The 19628-nt window shown below is 48.5% G+C and overlaps 1 protein-coding gene across 1 annotated transcript in view; it reads right to left on the bottom strand.

Annotated features, from left to right (window-relative positions):
* The window catches only part of GGT1 (gamma-glutamyltransferase 1), a 32173-nt gene extending 21001 nt beyond the window's left edge, over positions 1 to 11172 (bottom strand). Inside the window, exons 1-7 of the mRNA XM_058158277.1 lie at positions 11120 to 11172; positions 10277 to 10441; positions 8449 to 8576; positions 7357 to 7446; positions 6508 to 6700; positions 3760 to 3917; positions 1780 to 1929 (exon numbers count right to left, since the gene is read on the bottom strand). Of these exons, the coding sequence (XP_058014260.1) occupies positions 1780 to 1929; positions 3760 to 3917; positions 6508 to 6700; positions 7357 to 7446; positions 8449 to 8576; positions 10277 to 10437 (880 nt within the window). The 5' untranslated portion in view covers positions 10438 to 10441; positions 11120 to 11172. The remainder of the gene's footprint in view (positions 1 to 1779; positions 1930 to 3759; positions 3918 to 6507; positions 6701 to 7356; positions 7447 to 8448; positions 8577 to 10276; positions 10442 to 11119) is intronic.
* Positions 11173 to 19628: the final 8456 nt, after the last annotated feature.

Here is a 19628-nt window from a genome sequence, read left to right on the forward strand (position 1 = left end):
CCCTGCCAGGATTCCAGACCGGCACCCCCTCTGCCCCCGCTAAAGAATGGGAAACGCCCAAGAATCTGTGGTGCATATAGATTTTGTGGGACCAGTAAAAGGGCAAACATTTCTGATTGTGATAGACACTTACTCAAAATGGTTGGAGATATTTCTTATACAATCCACCACAGCGCAAACAGTAATTCGAGTATTGAGGAGACTGTTTGTGATGTGTTGGTGTCAGATAACGGGCCACAATTTATGGCTAATCAATTCAAAATGTTCTTTTCCGAATGTGAAATTAGGCATGTTCTGGTTGCCCCGTTCCACCCAACCAGTAATGGACAGGTGGTGAGATCGGCTAAAGAAACCCTTTCACGAATGGGCCCGGGCAATTGGCAAGCCGAAATAGATAAATTCCTGGTAGTTCAACACATCACCCCAAGCGCTACCACTGAATTGTTCATGGGAAGAAGGATCTGATCTCAATTAAACCATTTACATCCCAATTATGTAGCCAAAACTCTTCCCGACTCAACTGGGAAAATCAGATCATTTGAAGTGGGAGCTAAAGTATATGCTCATAATTATGCCAGGGGTGCCCTCTGAGTTCCTGCACGGGTGGTAGAAATGACCGGCCCTCGATCATATAAAGTGCAGCTGGAGGATGGCAGACTGTGGCAATGGCACTTGGACCAAATCTGAGGCCGTCTTGAATACTCAGCACTGAGGCAACCACAGATAGCCCAACCAAATAAAGAACTAACTCCTAGAGACCCCAGCCAACAAAATAGACAGTTTTCTAATTCTGACTCAAACCCGAATGTAAAGCGTGAGCACTCGCCTTAGGAACCAAGATTCCAGTGGAGACTCCCGGAGGGAATGGGCCTGGAAAACCCAACCACGCCTCACGACGCAATCCAGATGCTTCTGTTGGTGAATGCAGAGCCAGCAGCAGGGCCACCGCCCAGGAACCAGCTGAGCTGCGCAGGTCAACTAGGACTAAACAACGCCCCATCTATCTACGTGACTACGTTTTGTGTAACTGTTGATGATTGGTTATTGTGCTGTCTAAGAGGGGAGGGATGTTACATATTAAATAGGAGTGGGCATAGGTTACACTCCAGTCCGCCAAACAGGTGGGAAAATACTCAAATCTGATTGGCCGAGCCATCCGACAGCTCCCAATAAAAAGGCAAGCTGTCCGACAAGTCGACTGCTGGCTTTCACTGTTATATTGATAAAGAGCTGTTGTTACTGAGAATTGTCCTGCCTCTTCCATTGACTATCTAACAACTCCCCCCCAATTGTTCTGCATTTCAAACCTTGGGGTCCTGTCCTTGTCCTTAGCCCCTTCCCAGGAGGGGCTGGGAAAGTCAAACCACCTTAGCAGAGCTTCGGAGAGACCGAAAGCTTGCTGGACAGATGGAACAGGAAACAGCACAAGCTGACCTAAGGGCATCCACCAGGGAGAGAAGGTAGAAGAGAGGCAATCCATCCAGTTGAGGGACACCCTAAAAACAGCCAAAGAAAATTGCCTGTCTCTAAATCAGAAGACAGTCCCTTTAACCCATTGGGAGTGGAATGGAGGGATCTCTGGGCTGAAACCAACAGGATGCCACTGCTTGGGGTGATCCTGTTGCAGCATTTTTCATAGTTCATAGTCCCATTCCCCCCCACACACACTGTTGAAGCTGAGGTTGACATTCTGGTCCTGGGGGCAATTTTGCAACCCTCCCAAAAAGTGAATGTCCCAATGAAACCTTATAAATATTAAAGAAGTGGAAGAATCCTGACCTTTCATGATGTTGAGGATCAGAGCCAGCACAGGACCACTTAAAGGCGCACTGGGCACATACATGACGAACTTGCCAAGTTGCACTTTTAAAGGATTTTCTTCCAGGGTTGGTTGGTAATCCCTCAGGTCCTCCATGGTAAGGATCCCACCTGCAACAGAAGGAAGGTAATCCTGAGAACTGGGTCATTTAGGGACGATACAAACATCCCCAGCTCTGGTTCGCCCACTGCCAGGAGCCCCGTCTTGCTCACAGGGGAAGGTCACCACATGGCACCCAGATAAAGGGAGAGGCGTTGGGCATCCTCCCCCAATATTTAACAATAAAAGCACATCTTCTAAGCTTTATCTGTTCTTAACTTTCGTTAATTTTAATTCTGGTTTGATTTGTATTGTTGAACTTATATTGTATATTTTTAATGCTCTATATTGCAGATGAGTCTGAAGGTGGGGTGGAGCCCTTTCCAAGGGCTGCAGAGGTACTCAGAGCAGCCCTCACCTCCCACAGGAGGAAAAGAGTTTGCAAAGTTGGTGCCCACCCTGGGAGAGACATATTTTCTACAACTCTCTTGAATGCTTCTGACTCTCAGCCATTTGGTTCTAGTTACTAGGCTACTGAGGCTAAATATTAGCTTTCTAAGTTACTTAGATGTGCTTCGAGGTTTGGAGGGCTCCACAAACAAATCCGGCTTCTCCAAGGAGGATCGGTTATCTGGGGTCTGAGCTAGAGGGGCAGCAAGCACGGCCCCCTTCTTGCCCCATATCAGAAAGCTACTGCTTTCTGATGTCCCATGGCACCTGACTTCTCAGCTGACCTGCTCTCTCCAAAGTGAGTTTATGCTCCAGGCCAGGAGCCTTCCTTGCAAATTTTCAGCCAGTTTCTGAACAGTATTTCTTAATTTCATCTATAGGTATTTGAAGTGGGTCTCTGAACGCCATCTCAGAATCTATTTCCACTGCCAATTCTTGGAAGCTAAAGTGCATAGAGCCCTCCAAAGGGGCTTCCCAGATGCATTGATGGCAATACCAACAACTGGCACCAGAGATGTTGACTCTGCATCCATTAGTGCAAAACCAGACCTTTCCCTCTCTCAACTATGGCATTTAGGATGACTTCCACAGGGAATTATAATCTTAAATGATGTAAATGTGATCACTTATGTGATTCTTATGTCTTCCACAGAATTCCCTCACCTACAATGCCTGGCCCTCTGTAGCTGCCTGCCATGTTCCCCACTATTGGTTCACCCAAGAATTCTGCAACTCAGTGGCATCCTTTGGCCCCACAATGCTGGGCTCTTGTCAGTCCTCCTAGCTAAACCAGACAGGAAACCCAACCAGGTGAGCTAAAGCTCCCTCACTGAAAGGCTGCATGACCAAAATCTTGCAAGTGGGAAGATACAAACTTCCCTCCACCACAAAAGCACTTGATCCATTAATGCAGATCCATTTCTAAGTTTCTTTTTCTGTCTGTTTTACTTTAGCCCCTGGGGACTCCTGTCTCTCTTGCCCGGTTGCTTCCTAGGCAGCTTCTCTTCCCCTCGTCCCCCAAGGTCACCCACACAGTCCATTACAGTTCTATGGCAAGGCCACATTTGCAGAGTGTCTCCCCCAACACACCCAAGACAGGCTACAGGGCAATGTCCTCAGCGGGACACCTTTGGAGCAAATATTCCCATTTATTATAATTTGCATTGAAACAGGTTTTGTTAAGTGAACCCTTCCCCCAGAAGGAGGGACCTTGATATGTGTATGCAGACCTTCCAGTGGGGTAGACCCAAGACTGAGTGGAGGGATGCAATCCCCCCTCAGAACCAGCAGTCCCAGCACAGCAGGGCAGGACCAGCTGTTTTGCTTAAGCAGAATAGGCAGATGGTGAAACCAGCCTCTATTGGCTGCCCGTTTTGCTTGGGCTGTGGAAATACTTCCAAAGGAGTAAACGACAACCGACCCCCCTGCTTTGTAGATAGTTTGCTGCTCACCTGCATTTTGGACCTCAGCCACCATCTGCTGTGCCAGGCTGCCAGTGTAGAAGGCATCTGCGCCCTGGTTGGCGATGATCTCGTAGGTGCTGGCCAGTTTGGGCAGGCGGAGGAGTTGCTTCTCCTGCAGCACCTTCCCGCTTTTGCAGAAGACCTCACTGAGGACAAAGGCGTGACTGGAGAGAGAGCCACGAGTTCTGCCAGTTTCTCAACCTTGGCAACTTTAAGAAGTGTCGACTTCATCTCCCAGAATTCCCCAGCCAGAACTGTGGAAGTTGAAATCCACACTCCTTAAAGGTTGAGAAACTTCCTGCGCCAACTCAGAAAGCTCAGGCTGCCCAAGGATCTGCTGATACAGTTTTACAGAAGAATTGTTGAGTCTGTCATCTGCATCTCTATAACTGTCTGGTTTGGCTCTGCAACCAAACAAGACAGATACAAACTTCAATGGATAATTAGAACTGCAGAAAAAACAATTGCAACCAGTATGGAGCCAGAAAGAGGGCTGTGAAAGTATCTACAGACCCCTCACATCCTGGACATGAACTGTTTCAACTTTTTCCCTCTGGACACCACAATAGGGTATTGTATGCCAAAACAATTAGATACAAAAACAGTCATCCCCCATCCCCCTGGCCCACCACTGTCCTGAACACTTAATTCCCACAGCATTGTCTTAGGTCTAAAGATATTTACCCATGTAGTAGGGCTCTATTGATATTCATCTTGTTATCTTTCCTACTACCTTCTCCTATTGGCATCTATGGCTTATCACTTGTATATTATGTTGTGTATTATGATTAATAACTGTAACTATGATCTATGATCTATGACTTATCACTTGTTGTTTGTATGTACACTGAGAGCTTACGAACCGGAGACAAATTCCTTGTGCCCAATCACATTTGGTAAATAAAGAGTTCTATTCTGTTCTGTTCAGTTCTATTCACTATGCAATACAGGCCCTGCCCTGGTGCATGTCTGCTTAAAATTTGGTTCCTGCTAGGCTGCATAAACCACACGTGGTCTCTCCTCTCCTGGTCCGAGAGCATTGAGGGTTTGCAACCTGATGTGCCCCACTGAGTTAGGTTATCCCAGATAGAGAGATCTTCTAAAGTTTTTTTCTGTACAGAAAAAAGATGCTTGTGGGTTAGCCACAAGTGAGCACAACCTTCCCCCCCCCTTTAAAGTGAGTTCATATTATACTTTTTCCAAAGCATGCCCCTTCTTAGGGTGGGTTTTTGCATGGAAAGACAATTCAGAGAAAACAAAGTCATAACTTAGGTCATGTCAGGAGTCATGCGGCCCCTCGTTCTCACTGTAAAAGTTGGCAGGAATCTGCTTACGAAACACATGATTGTCTTGATCTCAGCTTCTCCCTTTCCTACACCTCTTGTCTGCTGGTTTCTAATTATCTTGCTCCATAAGAGGCAGAATTAATCAGTGAACAAACACGGGTGTCTCTACGGCCTCAAATTCCAGCCGCACATGGAACCGTGACAGCCTCTCACTGCCACATATCCTATTCTCTGTCACCCATGTTCCAAGGACCTCTCGTTAGCCCCTCTCACCCCAATTAGCAGAGCTGAGCCGCTGGCTGGGAAACCTCCGTGGCTTGGCTGCTGTAGAGATAAGGAGGCCAAGGAGGCTGTTGAGGAGGCCCCGAACATGGGTCCATCCAGGAACCTGAAATGCCCAATCAATGCATTGCAGCACTTTTTCATGCTGCTTCCATAGTTAGACACCAAATCCCAAGATGCCACCAGAAAGCAGCAGAAGCAGCCGGAGGTACTGGAAGGGATCGGTCACCTTAACTGGCCCTCGAGACAAAGAGGAAGGTTTGACCTGCTGATAAAAGGCTTGTGGGGCCAACACTGGGGATGGTCCTATGGGGATCTTCCCCAAATTGCACAATGGTCTCGGAAGGGCCTTCCCTTCAGATTTTGGGCTCCAGCCTAAAAAGAGGTACTGTATTATTCAGACTTCTTTTTTGTCTCCCAAAAGGGGGCGAAAATGGCTGTGCCCCACTAGCCATTTTTTGGGGCCTCCACACACTCTGTTTTCAGACCTTTTTTCAGCCTTTTTCAGGCCTTCTTTTGGCCCATTTTCGAGGCTTTTTTTGGCCTGTTTTTGAGCCTTTGTTTTCCCCGTTTGGGGGGCTTTTTCAGCCTGTTTTGTGGGCTTTTTTCAGCCTGTTTTTCAGAAAAGACCAGGATGGTCACACTGTGTCCAATATTTTTAATGTTTATTAAATAAAAAACTTTTTATAAAAAAAATGGACTGAAAAAAGCCTTGAAAATGGGCTGAAAAAAGTCCCAGAAACAGGCCAAAAAAAGACTGGAAAAGGCCCGAAGAAAGGTAGGCCAAAAACTTTTCTTTGTTGTTTTCCTCTTCTAAATTTAGGTGTATCTTATAGTCTGAAAAATACGGTATTCCTTTTACAAGATCTTGACCATCACTGGCCATAATTGAAAAGCCCGCCTTTCTTCCTTCCTTTCTTCCTTCCTTCCTTCCTTCCTTCCTTCCTTCCTTCCTTCCTTCCTTCCTTCCTTCCTTCCTGCCTTCCTTCCTTGCCTCCCTTCTTCTCATTCCCATCTCCCTCCCTCCCTCCCTTCCTTTCCAGTGGGTCCCTGAGTCGACCTAGGTAGCCTCCCCCCCACCTCACCCCGCAACCTCCTTCGGGACCTTCATCTTGAGAAGTGTCACGTTTCCACCCACCCAGCCAGCAGGTGCTGCCCTGCTGCCTACCACAAGGACGGGATGCTTTCAATTTCACTGCTCCTGGACTCCAGGGCTTTGGCCAGGCCTTTACCAACAGGGAAGCCTTCTCTGGCTAACTGGATGCTGGGCTGAAACAGTTCCTTCCAAAGCAGTTTGCCATGTCGTCGGTGGGCCATTTCATAGCCACGGATTTCTCCTGGAACCGCAATGGACAATCCACCTGGAGCAGGCAGAGGAAAAAGAGATCAAGACTCCAGCCAATCCACTCCCCTCTCATCCAGGACCATCAACATAATTTTGTTTTCCACCCATAGTCTATTTTCTCCTTCACTATACACTGAGTGCCCGGAGCTAGTTTGCAAGAGTTATTGACTTAGGCAATGCCTTCTTCCTGTTGACCCCTGTTCTCCACTGAGTTTTGTGAATGTCCAAGGAAGAAACACTTATTCTGAGTAGAGTTTATAGGTAGTCATGTAGTTTGTGGGTAGACATCTTTACAACTTGTACAATCAGTAATTACGCCAAGTCTATGGTTCTAGTTCTTAGTAAGCATTTTCAGGGCCAAGAATCATAGGGCTGGAAGGGATCTTAAGCCTAACCCTCCTGCTTAGTGCAGGAATCCCTAGAGACTCTCTGATGACCACCTAGCTTAGATAACAGGCAGGAAGCTAAAGTGAGTAGACGCACAAGACCACAGAAGACGTGAGATTCTTGAACACAGCATGTGGTTCATGCCAGCCAAGCCATTCCACACATTTCTGAGCCTGGTCACCTTCAGGCTCTCTTGAGGTTCATGGACCCTTGATCCCAAGCTCATGAGGAGATAGCTCATATGTGCAGCCAGCCACTACTGGTGGTGTGTGCCTCTTGCTTTACCTTTCTGGGACACAGCGGTGTTGTTGCCAAACATGTCTCGGGATGCATTATTCGGTGCCACTTCCCTGGCATTAATGATTTCCACTTTCCCTTGGAAGGTAAGGAACAAGATAAGGTTCTGCTGCCTCCCTGTTGGCAAGTCAATGCATAAACCTATCCAGGCTTTCTGACTGACATCTTCAAGGGATAATTCAAAGAAAAGTTAACTTCAAGAACAAAAGTCATTATGGATGCTCCAGCTCTGTGCCGGTTGACTGAGCAGTCATCACCTATTTCTCTGTACATCTTTTAAATTAACCTCACTCCTATTTTTTGAAATACAAGCATTAGTTTTCAATAGCTAAGTAAGTAGTCAACATTTGGCCCAGCAGACATATCTGAAATATGACAGTATTTCATGGGCAATGTCTCCAAACAGGAGTAGGGGTGGTCTGTCACCAAAATCTCATTTACCAGAAAAGAAGGAGGTCAGACTGCTCTACTCCTCCTGACCCAGGCCAACCCATACCCCCCACTTTGTTCCCAGAAGGCTAGTCATGTTCCAGATAACCTTTTGTGTGAGTGTGTCTCTGTGAAAAGTCAGACAACCTTCTAAGCCGAGTAGGGGTTGAAGCACCCAGGTTTTCTTCCCATACCTGTGGAAGCAATGTGTATTCCTGGAGCATCCTTCAAAACAGTTAAACACATGTAGACTCAGGCACTTTGCTGTCAGCATGCCAGTTTTCCCTTATCTTGGTGAACATTAACTCAAATGAAGAAAAGTCATCAAGGTATCTGAGGTTGCTTCTGTGAACTCACATGCTGTCTATAAGCTCACAAATTCCTTCCATTTCTAATTATTAGGGTGCTGCGCATAATCTATTTTAACATGCTGAACAAGCCAACCATTCATAAGATCTCATATAAGATCTTAGCATGGCTCCCTATATGTGTGTATTGGCTTATCACTTCTACTTGTTTTCAAAACACAGTGATTTTACTCTCAATGCCAAAAGCAGGCAAAGGCCACCGATCAGCAGAGCTGGAAAGTCCAGTCATGTCTTCCATGAACATCTTCTGGAATCCCCACACAAGGCTACTACAGCTCCTTACCCTCTGTTGAGAGGATGGTGAAAAAAAGGCCTCCTCCAATGCCCATGCTGTGGGGGTTCATCAGGCCCGCACACAGGAGACTGGCAATGGCAGCATCCACAGCGGATCCCCCTTTCTGAAGGATGTCCCTGTATGGGGTGAAAGATAAACATCAAGTGAACCTTCCCAGGACAGAACTCAAGGCCTGGGCAGCAAGGAGACAGGAGATCACAGCTGGCCAAAGGAGTTCCCCAAAACTAGAAGGTTCTCCCAACGGTCTCTTGAAAGCCAAGACTAGCAATCATGCAGAAGATTGGAGATGCTTGGAGCCATAGTGGACAATCACTTATATATGAGCCAGCTGTGTGCTGCAGCTGCCCAAAAAACTAATGCAATCCTTGGTTGCCGAAGCAGAGGGACAGAGTCAAGATCACATGAAATATTAGTACCACTTTATAAATCCTTAGTAAGAGCACACCTGGAATAGTGTATCCAGTTTTGGTCACTACACTACAAATAAGATGTTGAGACTTTGGAAAACGTGCAGAGAAGAGCAACAAAGATGATTAGGGGGCTGAAGGACGGTTGCAGGAATTGTATGTCTAGTTAAAGGAAAAAAAGGACTGGGGGGACATGATAGCAGTGTTTCAATATCTAAGGGGCTGCCACAAAAAGGGGGGGTCAATATATTTTTCAAAGCACCAGAAGGCCAGATAAGAAATAAATTGTGGAAACTAAGGAGAGAAGCAACCTAGAACTAAGGAGAAATTTCCTGACAGAGCAATCAACCAATGGAATAGCTTGCCTCCATAAGTTTTGGTTGCACCATCACTTGAGATTTTTAAGAAGAGATTGGACAGCCATTTATCCAGAATGCTTGAGCAGGGGGTTTGACTAGAAGACCTCCAAGGTCCCTTCTAACTCTGTTATTCTGTTCTGTTCTGCTGCTCAAGAACTTCTGAGGCTGCATCTAGCCAGTTGCTGGTGCTAAAGCAAGCCAGACCTTTTTTTAGTTTTGTTCAGACTTCAGATCCAGAAGTGACTGGTGGAAGAAGCCAACATCATTTTAGAATTAGAATTTAAGGTTGAGGTTAGAATTAGATGGGCAAGGGAGAATGGGGTGGGTGGGGCAAAGTAGGAAGCAGCCGGCCAGCCAGTTGGTACCTGCTGATAGATATGTAATAGATCAGAGATGACATTTTACACTTAATAATTTATTGAAGGACACAGACGCAGAATCATCTTCATACCTCTAAATTATACTCCTGAAACAAAAGGGTAACAGCGAGGAGCAGTGAGGGCTGTTCTGTTTGACGGTTTTTGTTGACTTGTTTGTTGTGCCTCCAAGTCAGTTGAGCCCTGGAAGTGCAGTTTTCTTGGCAAGGTTTTCCAGAGGTGGTTTGCCCTTCCTTCCTTCCTTCCTTCCTTCCTTCCTTCCTTCCTTCCTTCCTTCCTTCCTTCCTTCCTTCCTCCCTCCCTCCCTCCGTCCCTTCCTTCCTTCCTTCCTTCCTTCCTTCCTTCCTTCCTTCCTTCCTTCCTTCCTTCCTTCCTTCCTTCTTTCCTAGGGTTTAGGGAGAGTGACTGGCTCAAGGTGTCTCAACAGGCCCTGTGCCCAAGGAGGGGCTGGACTCACAGCTTCCCGGTTTCTAGCCTGTGTGATCTTAACCATGCCACCACACTAGCTCTTTTATTTGGCCGTGGCAGCAAATTCCTGTGGTGGAGATTCAGACGTCATTTGGAGGCGGTCTGGATTGTGGCTTTTGAAAAAATTGAAGGCTTGGAGCCTTTTCCTGCCCAGACCAGATTAGGGACTCCTGGGAATATGCAGCTGTTGTCCAGCAACACCTACCTCCCAATGACCGAACAGGGGCCCGCATCGGTAGCTACTGCTGCCTTTGCATAGATGTGCTCCTGTGGCTGTGGGCGCAACCCAAAGAACAGCCCAACACCAACTGCAACAGCCAAGAGCAGCACCGTCAGGATCCCGATCTTCAAGAGCTTCGTGTTCATGTTTCTTAAGAAAAGGAGAGGCGGATTAGCAGAAGCGCCAGAGAGCAGCCCAGGCAGAAACGAGAACAGTTCACCCCACAGGGGGACATGCAACCCTCCCTGGACGGCCAAACTTTGGGAGAGAGGTCTGGTCGAGGGATGGGTGAAGCTTCTTGGGATCAATGGCTTCAGTTGGCGCTTTGGCCTCAAAGGTCTTGAGGTTTCCTATGTTTTTACTGGATTTCTAGAAACATGACATTGCTTGGGAGCCCCAGAAGACAGAAACACAACCTGTTATTTCAAATGTATAAGCAGATAATGGCTGCAGAGCTCATGTTGTCATGAAGGCTGTCTACAAGGTAACAAAGATAGGCCCTGTGAACAAATAGGAATCATGCTCCCCCCAATCAAATCATCAACGGATCCCCCTCCTGTAGCCCTCCTGCCCCCCCCAGACATCCCTCTTCTGTGTCTCACTAGAAAGGAAGACCTCCCAAAGAGCCAGGGTAGCCTCAAGTCATGACAAGAACAGATTGTGCCATCCATTATGTGGTGCCTCCCGAATGAGGCACAAACAGCATCACCCAATGTCAGTACAGACCCCCGCCTGCCACCTGAAGTCCAGAGCCTCAGTGCTCTCTCCCCCAATGTGCTGATGGTGGGGTGAGATGAGGGACAGGAGGTGTGTTCTTGCCACCATTACCTGCTGTTGTGTGGAGCAACGTCCGGAAGCAAGGCTCCTTCTAACCCCAAAGCGATCTATGGGGATTCCTTCCTTTCCTCCCTTGTGGGATCTCTCTGGAAAGACAAATGCTGAAAGAAGAGCTGGTGAAGATCAAAGGCCCTCAGATGTTGGATGATCTTTCTGCAGAAGGGCGGGCAACTCAGGGGGGGCGGCAGCCCCAGGCCTGGAGAAGCTCCCTGGCAAAGATTCCCTTCCATTGGCTCCTGAAGCCCGAGCCCCCACCACCACACAACTGCCCTGGTTGCAGCTCTTCGTGGATAAAGCCCTCGCACTCCAACTTGGGGGTCACTGGGAGAGGTCTCCAGCAGCCATGGGGAAGAGTCCATCTTGGACCACCAGGGATCTGAAGTCCAGATTTCCTGCTCCCAGCTGTTGCTGCTGCTACTGCTGCTGTTCAAGGCGAGAGCAAGAGGTCCCCACCAGACCCATCGTTCCCTGATGTGTGTGCCTGTAGGGCTTGGCAGCCCTGCTTCCTGCTGGGCCCCCCGCTTCCCTTGCAGAGTGAGTCAACACTGGAGGGTCATTGACTTGCTGCCCCATTGGCCAACCCTCCCCTCCCTGCCAGGTTGGGCTCCTGCTCCTCCTGGTTGGCCTGCAGAAGACAAGTGGCTGGGCCAGGCCGAAGACAAGTGGCTGGGCCAGGCCACTGTGTCTGTCTCACGCCTCTCTCCTGAGTGGACTGGGGAAAGGGCAGCACAGCCACCCCATACTTTCGGGGAAAGTGCCATTTTATTTCACTACCAAATGCTCTGTGTGGGACCTGGGCAGCCCTCCTTTTGAAATCCTGGCCTTTGGCCTTAGTAAAAACATCTCAGATTATGCCCTTCATTGATTTCATGTTTGGAAAAATTTTCCCAAACAGGAGATCCGCTTTTGAACAAAACAGCTTTAGGCATTTGGTTTGTTGCAACGTACTTCGGCAAGCATTCAGTTTCAACGACAAAGCAAAAGCTACAAAGTCTTGCCTTGGGACAGAGAAATAAAGCTAAACTTACGTATTTATCAAATTTCTAGACCGCCCATCACCCTTGCCTAACTTTGCTCTCAATTTGATGAAAGGCTAAGACTAAAAATATTTTCTTATGACAGGGTTTGCTATGAATTTTCTTTTTGTTACTTCAATCACTAATTTGAAGAACCTTTCTTCAAATGGAGATTTTATATAATCATGGAAGGGTCCTTGAAGGTCTTCTAGTCCAGCCCTCTACCCAGGGCATGGGTCCCCAAGCCACCACCGATAAATGGCCATCCCGCCTTTGCTGGAAACCCTCCACGACCCCTCCAGCAGCCAAGCTCTCCCCATCCCCACCTCAAGGCTCTTCTGTCCCTCCCTCTGTCCCTCGCCCTCTCCCTCCCCCACCTGTCTGCCTGTCTGCCTGCCTGCCTGCCTGCCTATCTATCTATCTATCTATCTATCTATCTATCTATCTATCTATCTATCTATCATCTATCTATCTATCTATCTATCTATCTATCTATCTATCTATCTATCTATCTATCTATCTATCATCTATCTATCTATGAGCCATGGTGGCACAGTGGTTATAATGCAGTACTGCAGGATACTTCTGCTGACTGGAGGCTGCCAGCAGTTCAGCAATTCAATCCTGACTGGCTCAAGTTTGACTCTGCCTTCCATCCTTCCAATGTTGTTAAAATGAGGACCCAGATAGTTAGGAGCAATACGCTGACTCTGTAAACTGCTTAGAGAGGGCTGAAAAGCACCGGGAAGCAGAATATAAATCTAAGTGCTGTTGCTTTTGCTATTGCTATCATCTATCAAGCTTTTATTATCTAACATTCTATCATCTGTCATCAATTTATCATCTACCATCTATCCATCTATCATTATCTATCAATCTCTATCTATCAATCTCTGTCTCTGTCTATCATCAATCAATCAATCATCTATCAGATATCATCTAGCTATCATCTATCATATCTCCCTCAATCTCTCTCTCTCTCATCTATCCAATTTGCAAAGCCATCTTCCTGTTGCAAAACTGTTTTATTGCCATTTCAATTGCTGAATACACATGCAAGCCAGAAACCCCCCCTCCCCCCAAAACAGCAGTAAAACATCAATGTGATTTGAAGCACCTTCCGCAAATTCTGCAGTATGGGGGCCGCCACCCTCCCTTACTTTAAGGCTCTAGAGAGAAGCCCAGCTGGACAAAGGGTTTTCCAAAACTGCACCTGTGGGAGGGACCTGGCAGGCGCTGCCATCTGATGGGACAGATGGGGTTGCCATTGCTCAGGCTGCTCTCTTGGACCTGACTGGAGCTTGGAAGGGCCTCCAAGTGTCATCTCACCCATCAGTTATTCTTTCCTGCTGTCCTCCCTTGTTTGGGATCTCCATATTCCGACTGCCCCCACACAATCATTCACTTTGGACTGGCCTTGCAGGGGTTCCAATACTGGGCATACATTTACACTGTAGAGTGCACAGGTCATGACAACATGGAGGAGGGCAGAGGGGCTTGTCCGCCTCCTCCCCAAACGCCCTTCACCTGGCCTCTTCTCTCACGGGAATCTGCGCAAAGCCATTTTGGCATCTAAGCCACCTGATGACATCATCATCAAACCAGGATCACGTGGAGTATTTGTACCACTTTATAAAGCCTCAGTTAGACTACACTTCAAATACGGAGCCAGTTTTGATCACCATATTATGAAAAAGATGCAGAGATTCTAGAAAGAGCACAGAGAAGAGCAACAAAGATGATTAGGGAGCTGGAAACGAAAACATATAAAGAATGGTTGCAGGAATTGGGTTTGGCTAGTCTAAAGAAAAGATTAAGGGATGACATGACAGCAGTATTTCAGTATTTGAGGAGCTGCCACAAAGAAGAGGGGATCAAATTATTCTCCAAAGCACCAGAAGGCAGGACAAGAAACAATGGATGGAAACCAATCAAGGAGAGAAACAACCTGGAATTATGGAGAAATTGAAATGGAACAACTTGCCTTCTGAAGTTGTGGGTGCTCCATCACTGGAGTTTTTTAAGAAAAGCCATTTGTCTGAAAGGGTATAAGGTCTCCTGCCTGAGCAAGGGGTTGGACTAGAAGACTTCCAAATCCCTTCCAACTATTTTACTCTGTTCTGTTCTTTCTGATATCTGGTGTCCATCGGCTTGTGAGAGAATCTTCCCACAACAATGGACTCCAGACTCAGCATGCAGGTCTGGGACAGTCTGGATGCTGCTACCTACCAAGTGTTGACTCCAGGAAGTCAATGGCTGAGGAAGGGGCCCCACTCTACATGTGTGGCTCTGAAGCCCCAGTACACTTCCAGCAACTGAAATGACCAGCAACTCTTGATGCTTCCCTTCCATAGGGAAGAGCTGCCCGATTTGTTACGCAAGAGGGATTGGAAAAGATTGAGAGAAAGACACACAGAGAAAGGGAGGGAGGGAGAGAAAAGGAGGGGGGGAGAGAGGGAGGGAGGGAGGAAAAGCCAAAGAGAAAGGCATCACCTCGCTTTGCCTAGCTTATGGCTCAACTTTGTTCTCTGTCCAGAAGGTGGCAAATCTCCCCCCAGCAAACTGGACCCTTTGCACAGCAAGGCAGCCCCCTCCCCTCTGCATTCCTACCTTTCTGCCCCCCCCTCAGGGCTCAAAGTGCCAAGACGCTCCCTTGCAGTTGCCTCTCCTGGTGGCCTTTGGCTTGTCGGGAAGAGCCGTGTGGTGACAGCGGTGGCGGCAGCAGCCACAGGTGAACTTACTGAAGGGGAGGGGCAAGGAGGAAGGGAGCCAATGGCTTGGGCAGGAGACGGGCTCAAAGATCTTGGACTTCATGCCCTGCCTCCGGGCTGCACCTCACAAGGAAAGGCCAGAGGGCACAGTTTGGGGCGGATCGAAAGCGCCAGGACCAGCCCTTTGAGAGATCTGGAGGAGCATCACCACATGACTTAAGGGAAACCGTTTCCTGCTTTTGGCTGAGGAAGGGGTAGCTCCCCTCCTGCCTGGCTGCAGAAGAACAGCAAAGCCACCCTGCAGAGAAGGACGGCTGATTCCATGGGCCCTTCCAACTCTAGGATTTTCCCACCCTATGAAGGGAGACTTGGGCCCCCCGAGAAAAGGGAAGACCCCAAGCCATGCGCTGTGGACTGGCAAGAGGCTCCATGGCCTGACTCTTAGCTGGGAGGGGGGCAGAGCTGTACAGAGGTTCCATTTTTCCTTCTTGCTCTCCAAGAGAGATTCTCTTCAAACGAAGGATGCTTTCCTTGCCCTGTTGGGTTCATTAAGATCAATTGTGATTATAGGTGTTTAGATCATCGTGCAGCTGCTAATGTAAATTCAAATCAAAGGTGGCTCTTGGCCGCCTTCTTCTACCTGTGGAATGAAGGTGCCTCCCTTTGCCAGTGAGTCGGCTCAAGCCCTCTGCAGGAGCTGCCCCAGCACTGGCTGCCTCCTCGCAGCCCCCCAGGGCAGTCTTCCAGTGTTTGAAGGAGAAAACCGCACTGGCATTCTGTCTCTGCCCCCTGGCAAGCCCTGAGCCTGCAGCGGCACCAGGGTGACAAATTGTGCCAGCCTCATTCTCAGGCATCGGCCATGTTGAGCAGAGAGCTGGGGGTGTTCCTAAACTTTATTCTTCCCCTTCCCTCATCATTGTCAGCTGTCAGGGAAACCTCCACCCATCAGTCTCTTTAACCCTGCCTAGGAGTGGCAGGAGGTGCATGTCAAATGGTTTGGTTCCATGTGAGTCAGTCTGGCCCCAGATACAGGAGTCCCAAATGGGCCGGGAAGACAGGGCCTGGTGACCAGAAAGGCTCTGCGTGTGTGTGTGTGTGTGTGTGTGTGTGTGTGTGTGTGTGTGCAAACCAACTTGAGGTGTCCAATGGAACCAGGACTGACCCTGACCCCCAGCACGGTCACTGACCAGAGCAGAGGCCAAACGGTTGGTGGTGTGCAGATTGTCTCTGCAGCCCAAACCAGAACAGCGAAGAGGAAGGGCACACCAGGTGGCTGCGAGATGAGAAAGAGGCTGCTCTGCACAGCCATTATGGGCCAGTGAGAAAAGACACTTGAGGCAGCATCTTTTCCCCTCTTCTAACACGGGCTTGGGCAGCCTCAAAGGGGGAGAGCTTTGTGGAGGGAAGTCAGCAATTGTGGCAACTGGAAAGGGGTCAGCCATGGGGCAGTCTGAGAGGGCTTCTTCCGGTCAGACTGCACCTCCCGAAACTGCTCCAACTGCTCCACTCACCAGACGCCCCTTCAAAGCACCCTCAAAGAAGTGCCAAAGAGCCGGCTGGTGCTGGACTTTATGGACTCAAAGTGGGGAGGGGGCATCCACGAGACATTTGGCAAATGAAACTTCTTCACATATATGTAAAGTCTTCATCTAAGCATGTCTACACTGATTGATGGGTCAAATAGCAACTTTATTCTTGGCTTGGATAAAGTCAGAATTCATCCCACCAGTGGACCGCTTGCTCTCCCAAGGGCTGCACTAGGAGGTTTTCAAGAGTTCTGCCACCCAAAGCAGGGACCAGCCATGTCTGAGCGGTTCTGGGTTCAGGCTGACTGGAACAGAGGTGGAAGGTGGAGAGGAAACCTGCAATTAGGTGTTGACAGAAATGAGAAGATGGCAGCTCACCATCTGTCAGGGAAGTTGTAAGCTCCTAGTTTCCAAAACAACAACAGCTTTGCTATGAGGAAGTTGGCTTGGAATGGGAGGGAGGATGGGTGAGATCCTTGTGCGACATGGAGTGTTGTGCTGCGCCAAGCAACCAGGTGAAGCCTGATCTGTAGACAAAATGCCAGTTGGACTCTGGCCAACAGAAGCAAAACATTGACCGACTTTGTTTTGGCTGTTGTTATTGTAACCCTTTGGGACCTCTTGTACCAGTCTCGGCTGAGGTATCCTATAATAACCAGTAAGATGAGACCCCTGCTGAAATACGTTCTGCCAACGGGGTGGATGAGCTGGGAAGGGCTTGCTGACATCTGGCATTAAGAGTGGCTGGGTGCAGATCTACCTGGCCAGAGCAGCCCCTGCTGGGGCAGAACAGCCCTGGTGGGCACAGGGCTGAAAGTGAAGGGGAGGAAGGGCAAAAAGCATTAGCCATTTCATGGAAAGCTTCTTGTGAGCACCAAGAGTTGATAGGTGACTAATTTCTCTCTCCATTTGCTATGAGGGCAAGGCCTTCCTTTCATGCGGTAAAAGTCCACTCTGGCCAAATGGCTTCTTTCTTTGATCTCTCCAGGGTGCCACCCGGGCACCCAGCCCAGGGCACCCAGGTGAAGCCTATAATGAGACCAGGCCCTGCTCCAGCCCACCACCTTCACTCCAGGGCAATGGTTGGGAAGAGAGCGAGTTCACAATCAGTTGGCTCAGAAGGAAATCTCAACAACTTATCAAGGGCCACTAGAATGCCAGCCAGTTCACGGGGGGAGGGAGCATGCCTGACTAAGTTGGACAACGGCCCTTGACAGATGCCATCTCCCAAACTGAGGCTCTGGCTTTGCGTCCCCATTTGAGCTGACCCAGGATGGGACTGTCTTCCTGCTCTTCTTCCCTGGCTGAAGCAACCCAGCCAGCAGGGAGTCAGCTCTCAGCTTCCAAGCCAGGAAGTGACCCTTGAACCTACCTTCACTGGGACCTCTGGGTACCAGTAGAACCACCTTCAGGCAGGGATGGAAGAAGCCTCTGCAGGTAAGAACTCAGTGCTTGGTAGGGTGAAGGGTAGCCCAGAATCGGCCCAAATCCCTTCTGACATAAAGAAAAGCAATCCAGGCCAAGCCAACATTTCCCACCTGAGGGAGACCAGTGGAATTAAATGGACACTTGCCTGGCACCTCTGAGCTCTGGCTAAATCCTGAGTGGCCGGCACTCTGAGAAGGCAGTTGCAACATGAAATCACCACATTTTGCCAATGGCCACAAAGGATGAAGGCAATCGCAGAGCTGCTCAACTCATTTAACCAGCCTCTTGCAAGAATCCAGCCCGGTTAGCCTCTGCTTCACCCTTCCCTGGCCTTAGTGAAGGATCTGCTCCAAAGCCCCCTGGCTGATTCCACCACTCTCTGGGCAGGGGGCTCAAGACAGTCTCCATATGATGCTGGTCCAGGAACCCACACCTAATGAGGCCCCTGCTGCATCTCAGCCCTCAGCGTTCGCTCTTCGCTGAGATCCAGTTATTGATTGGCAACCATGGGCCGAGGGGTCCTCGGGTGGGTTGTGGAGCACAGATTTCTGCTGCACGGTGAGAATTGAGGCTGCAGCATTGAGTCTGTTTTGGCCAGCTCAAATTCCCAGTGTTTTTCCTAGAATATGGAGGATTTTCCTTCCTACCTTAATTCCCTTCCACTTAATTATCTTAAGGCATTCTAATCTGGAAAGGCAGAATGGAAATTTTGTGACATTTATACACACCATTCAAACCTATGGTATGGCGCCCTTAAGCACACAACTGAAATGCTCCAGATGTTCTGAGTGGCGACTCCCTAATTTACAGTGGGCAAAACAGAGGGGGCATCTTTACCCCAGGAGCTCAGAGACGTGGAACAATCTCCCCCCCTCCGTGGTGCTGAAGAAAAGCAGAAAAGGACATCCCAAAGGGCTGGGCCACTCTGCGAGGACAGGTTATAGCACAGGTAAACGTAGGCCAAGCAAACTGAGCAAAAGAAGTCAATGCAGTGTAAGAGACGGGAGGGACCTTCGAGATCATTAAGTCCAACCCTGCCAGAATCAGGAATTCAGCATCTCCAAAGGGTGCACACACACACACACAGTCTGTTTAAATGGCTCCGGGGCTCTTTAGGACATTTTTCCTGATATCAAACCAAAATCGACTTCTTTTTCACATCGGAGACTCTTCCAACCTCATTGCACCTATCAAGCCCAAGCGGGGTGCTTCTCTTCCTGCACTACAGCCTGGCTCTGCGCCTCCAACCCCAACGGCCCCACCTGAAAGCAAGCTGGCCTAAGCCGTGAGGGGTTCCAAACCAACCCCCCTATTGCTGGCCAGCAGAGCAGGCGGGGCCCTCCAACTCAGGCCCGCTTTGTTCGCCTCTGAGGGGCCCCAGGAGGACCACGGGACGCTCTATTTATTTTATTTTTTATTTATTTATTTTTGTCATAACAGTATATCTAAGCATTAACATGAAATAGCTATATAATATATAAGCATATGTATGAGCATAAGTATGTAATAACTATATTAATTGGATATAATGAAGAGGAACAATAGGACAGGGAACGGTAGGCATGTTTGTGCTCTTATGCACGCCCCTTATAGACCTCTTAGGAATGGGGTGAGGTCAATAGTAGATAGTTTTTGGTTAAAGATTTTGGGATTTTGAGAAGAGATCACAGAGTCAGGTAATGCGTTCCAAGCATTAACAACTCTGTTACAGAAGTCATATTTTCTGCAATCAAGATTGAAGTGGTTAACATTAAGTTTAAATCTATTGTTTGCTCTTGTATTGTTATGATTGAAGCTGAAGAACAGGTTCTTTAACAGG

This window comes from Ahaetulla prasina, chromosome 15, assembly GCF_028640845.1.
Source record: "Ahaetulla prasina isolate Xishuangbanna chromosome 15, ASM2864084v1, whole genome shotgun sequence".
Classification (NCBI taxonomy): domain Eukaryota; kingdom Metazoa; phylum Chordata; class Lepidosauria; order Squamata; family Colubridae; genus Ahaetulla; species Ahaetulla prasina.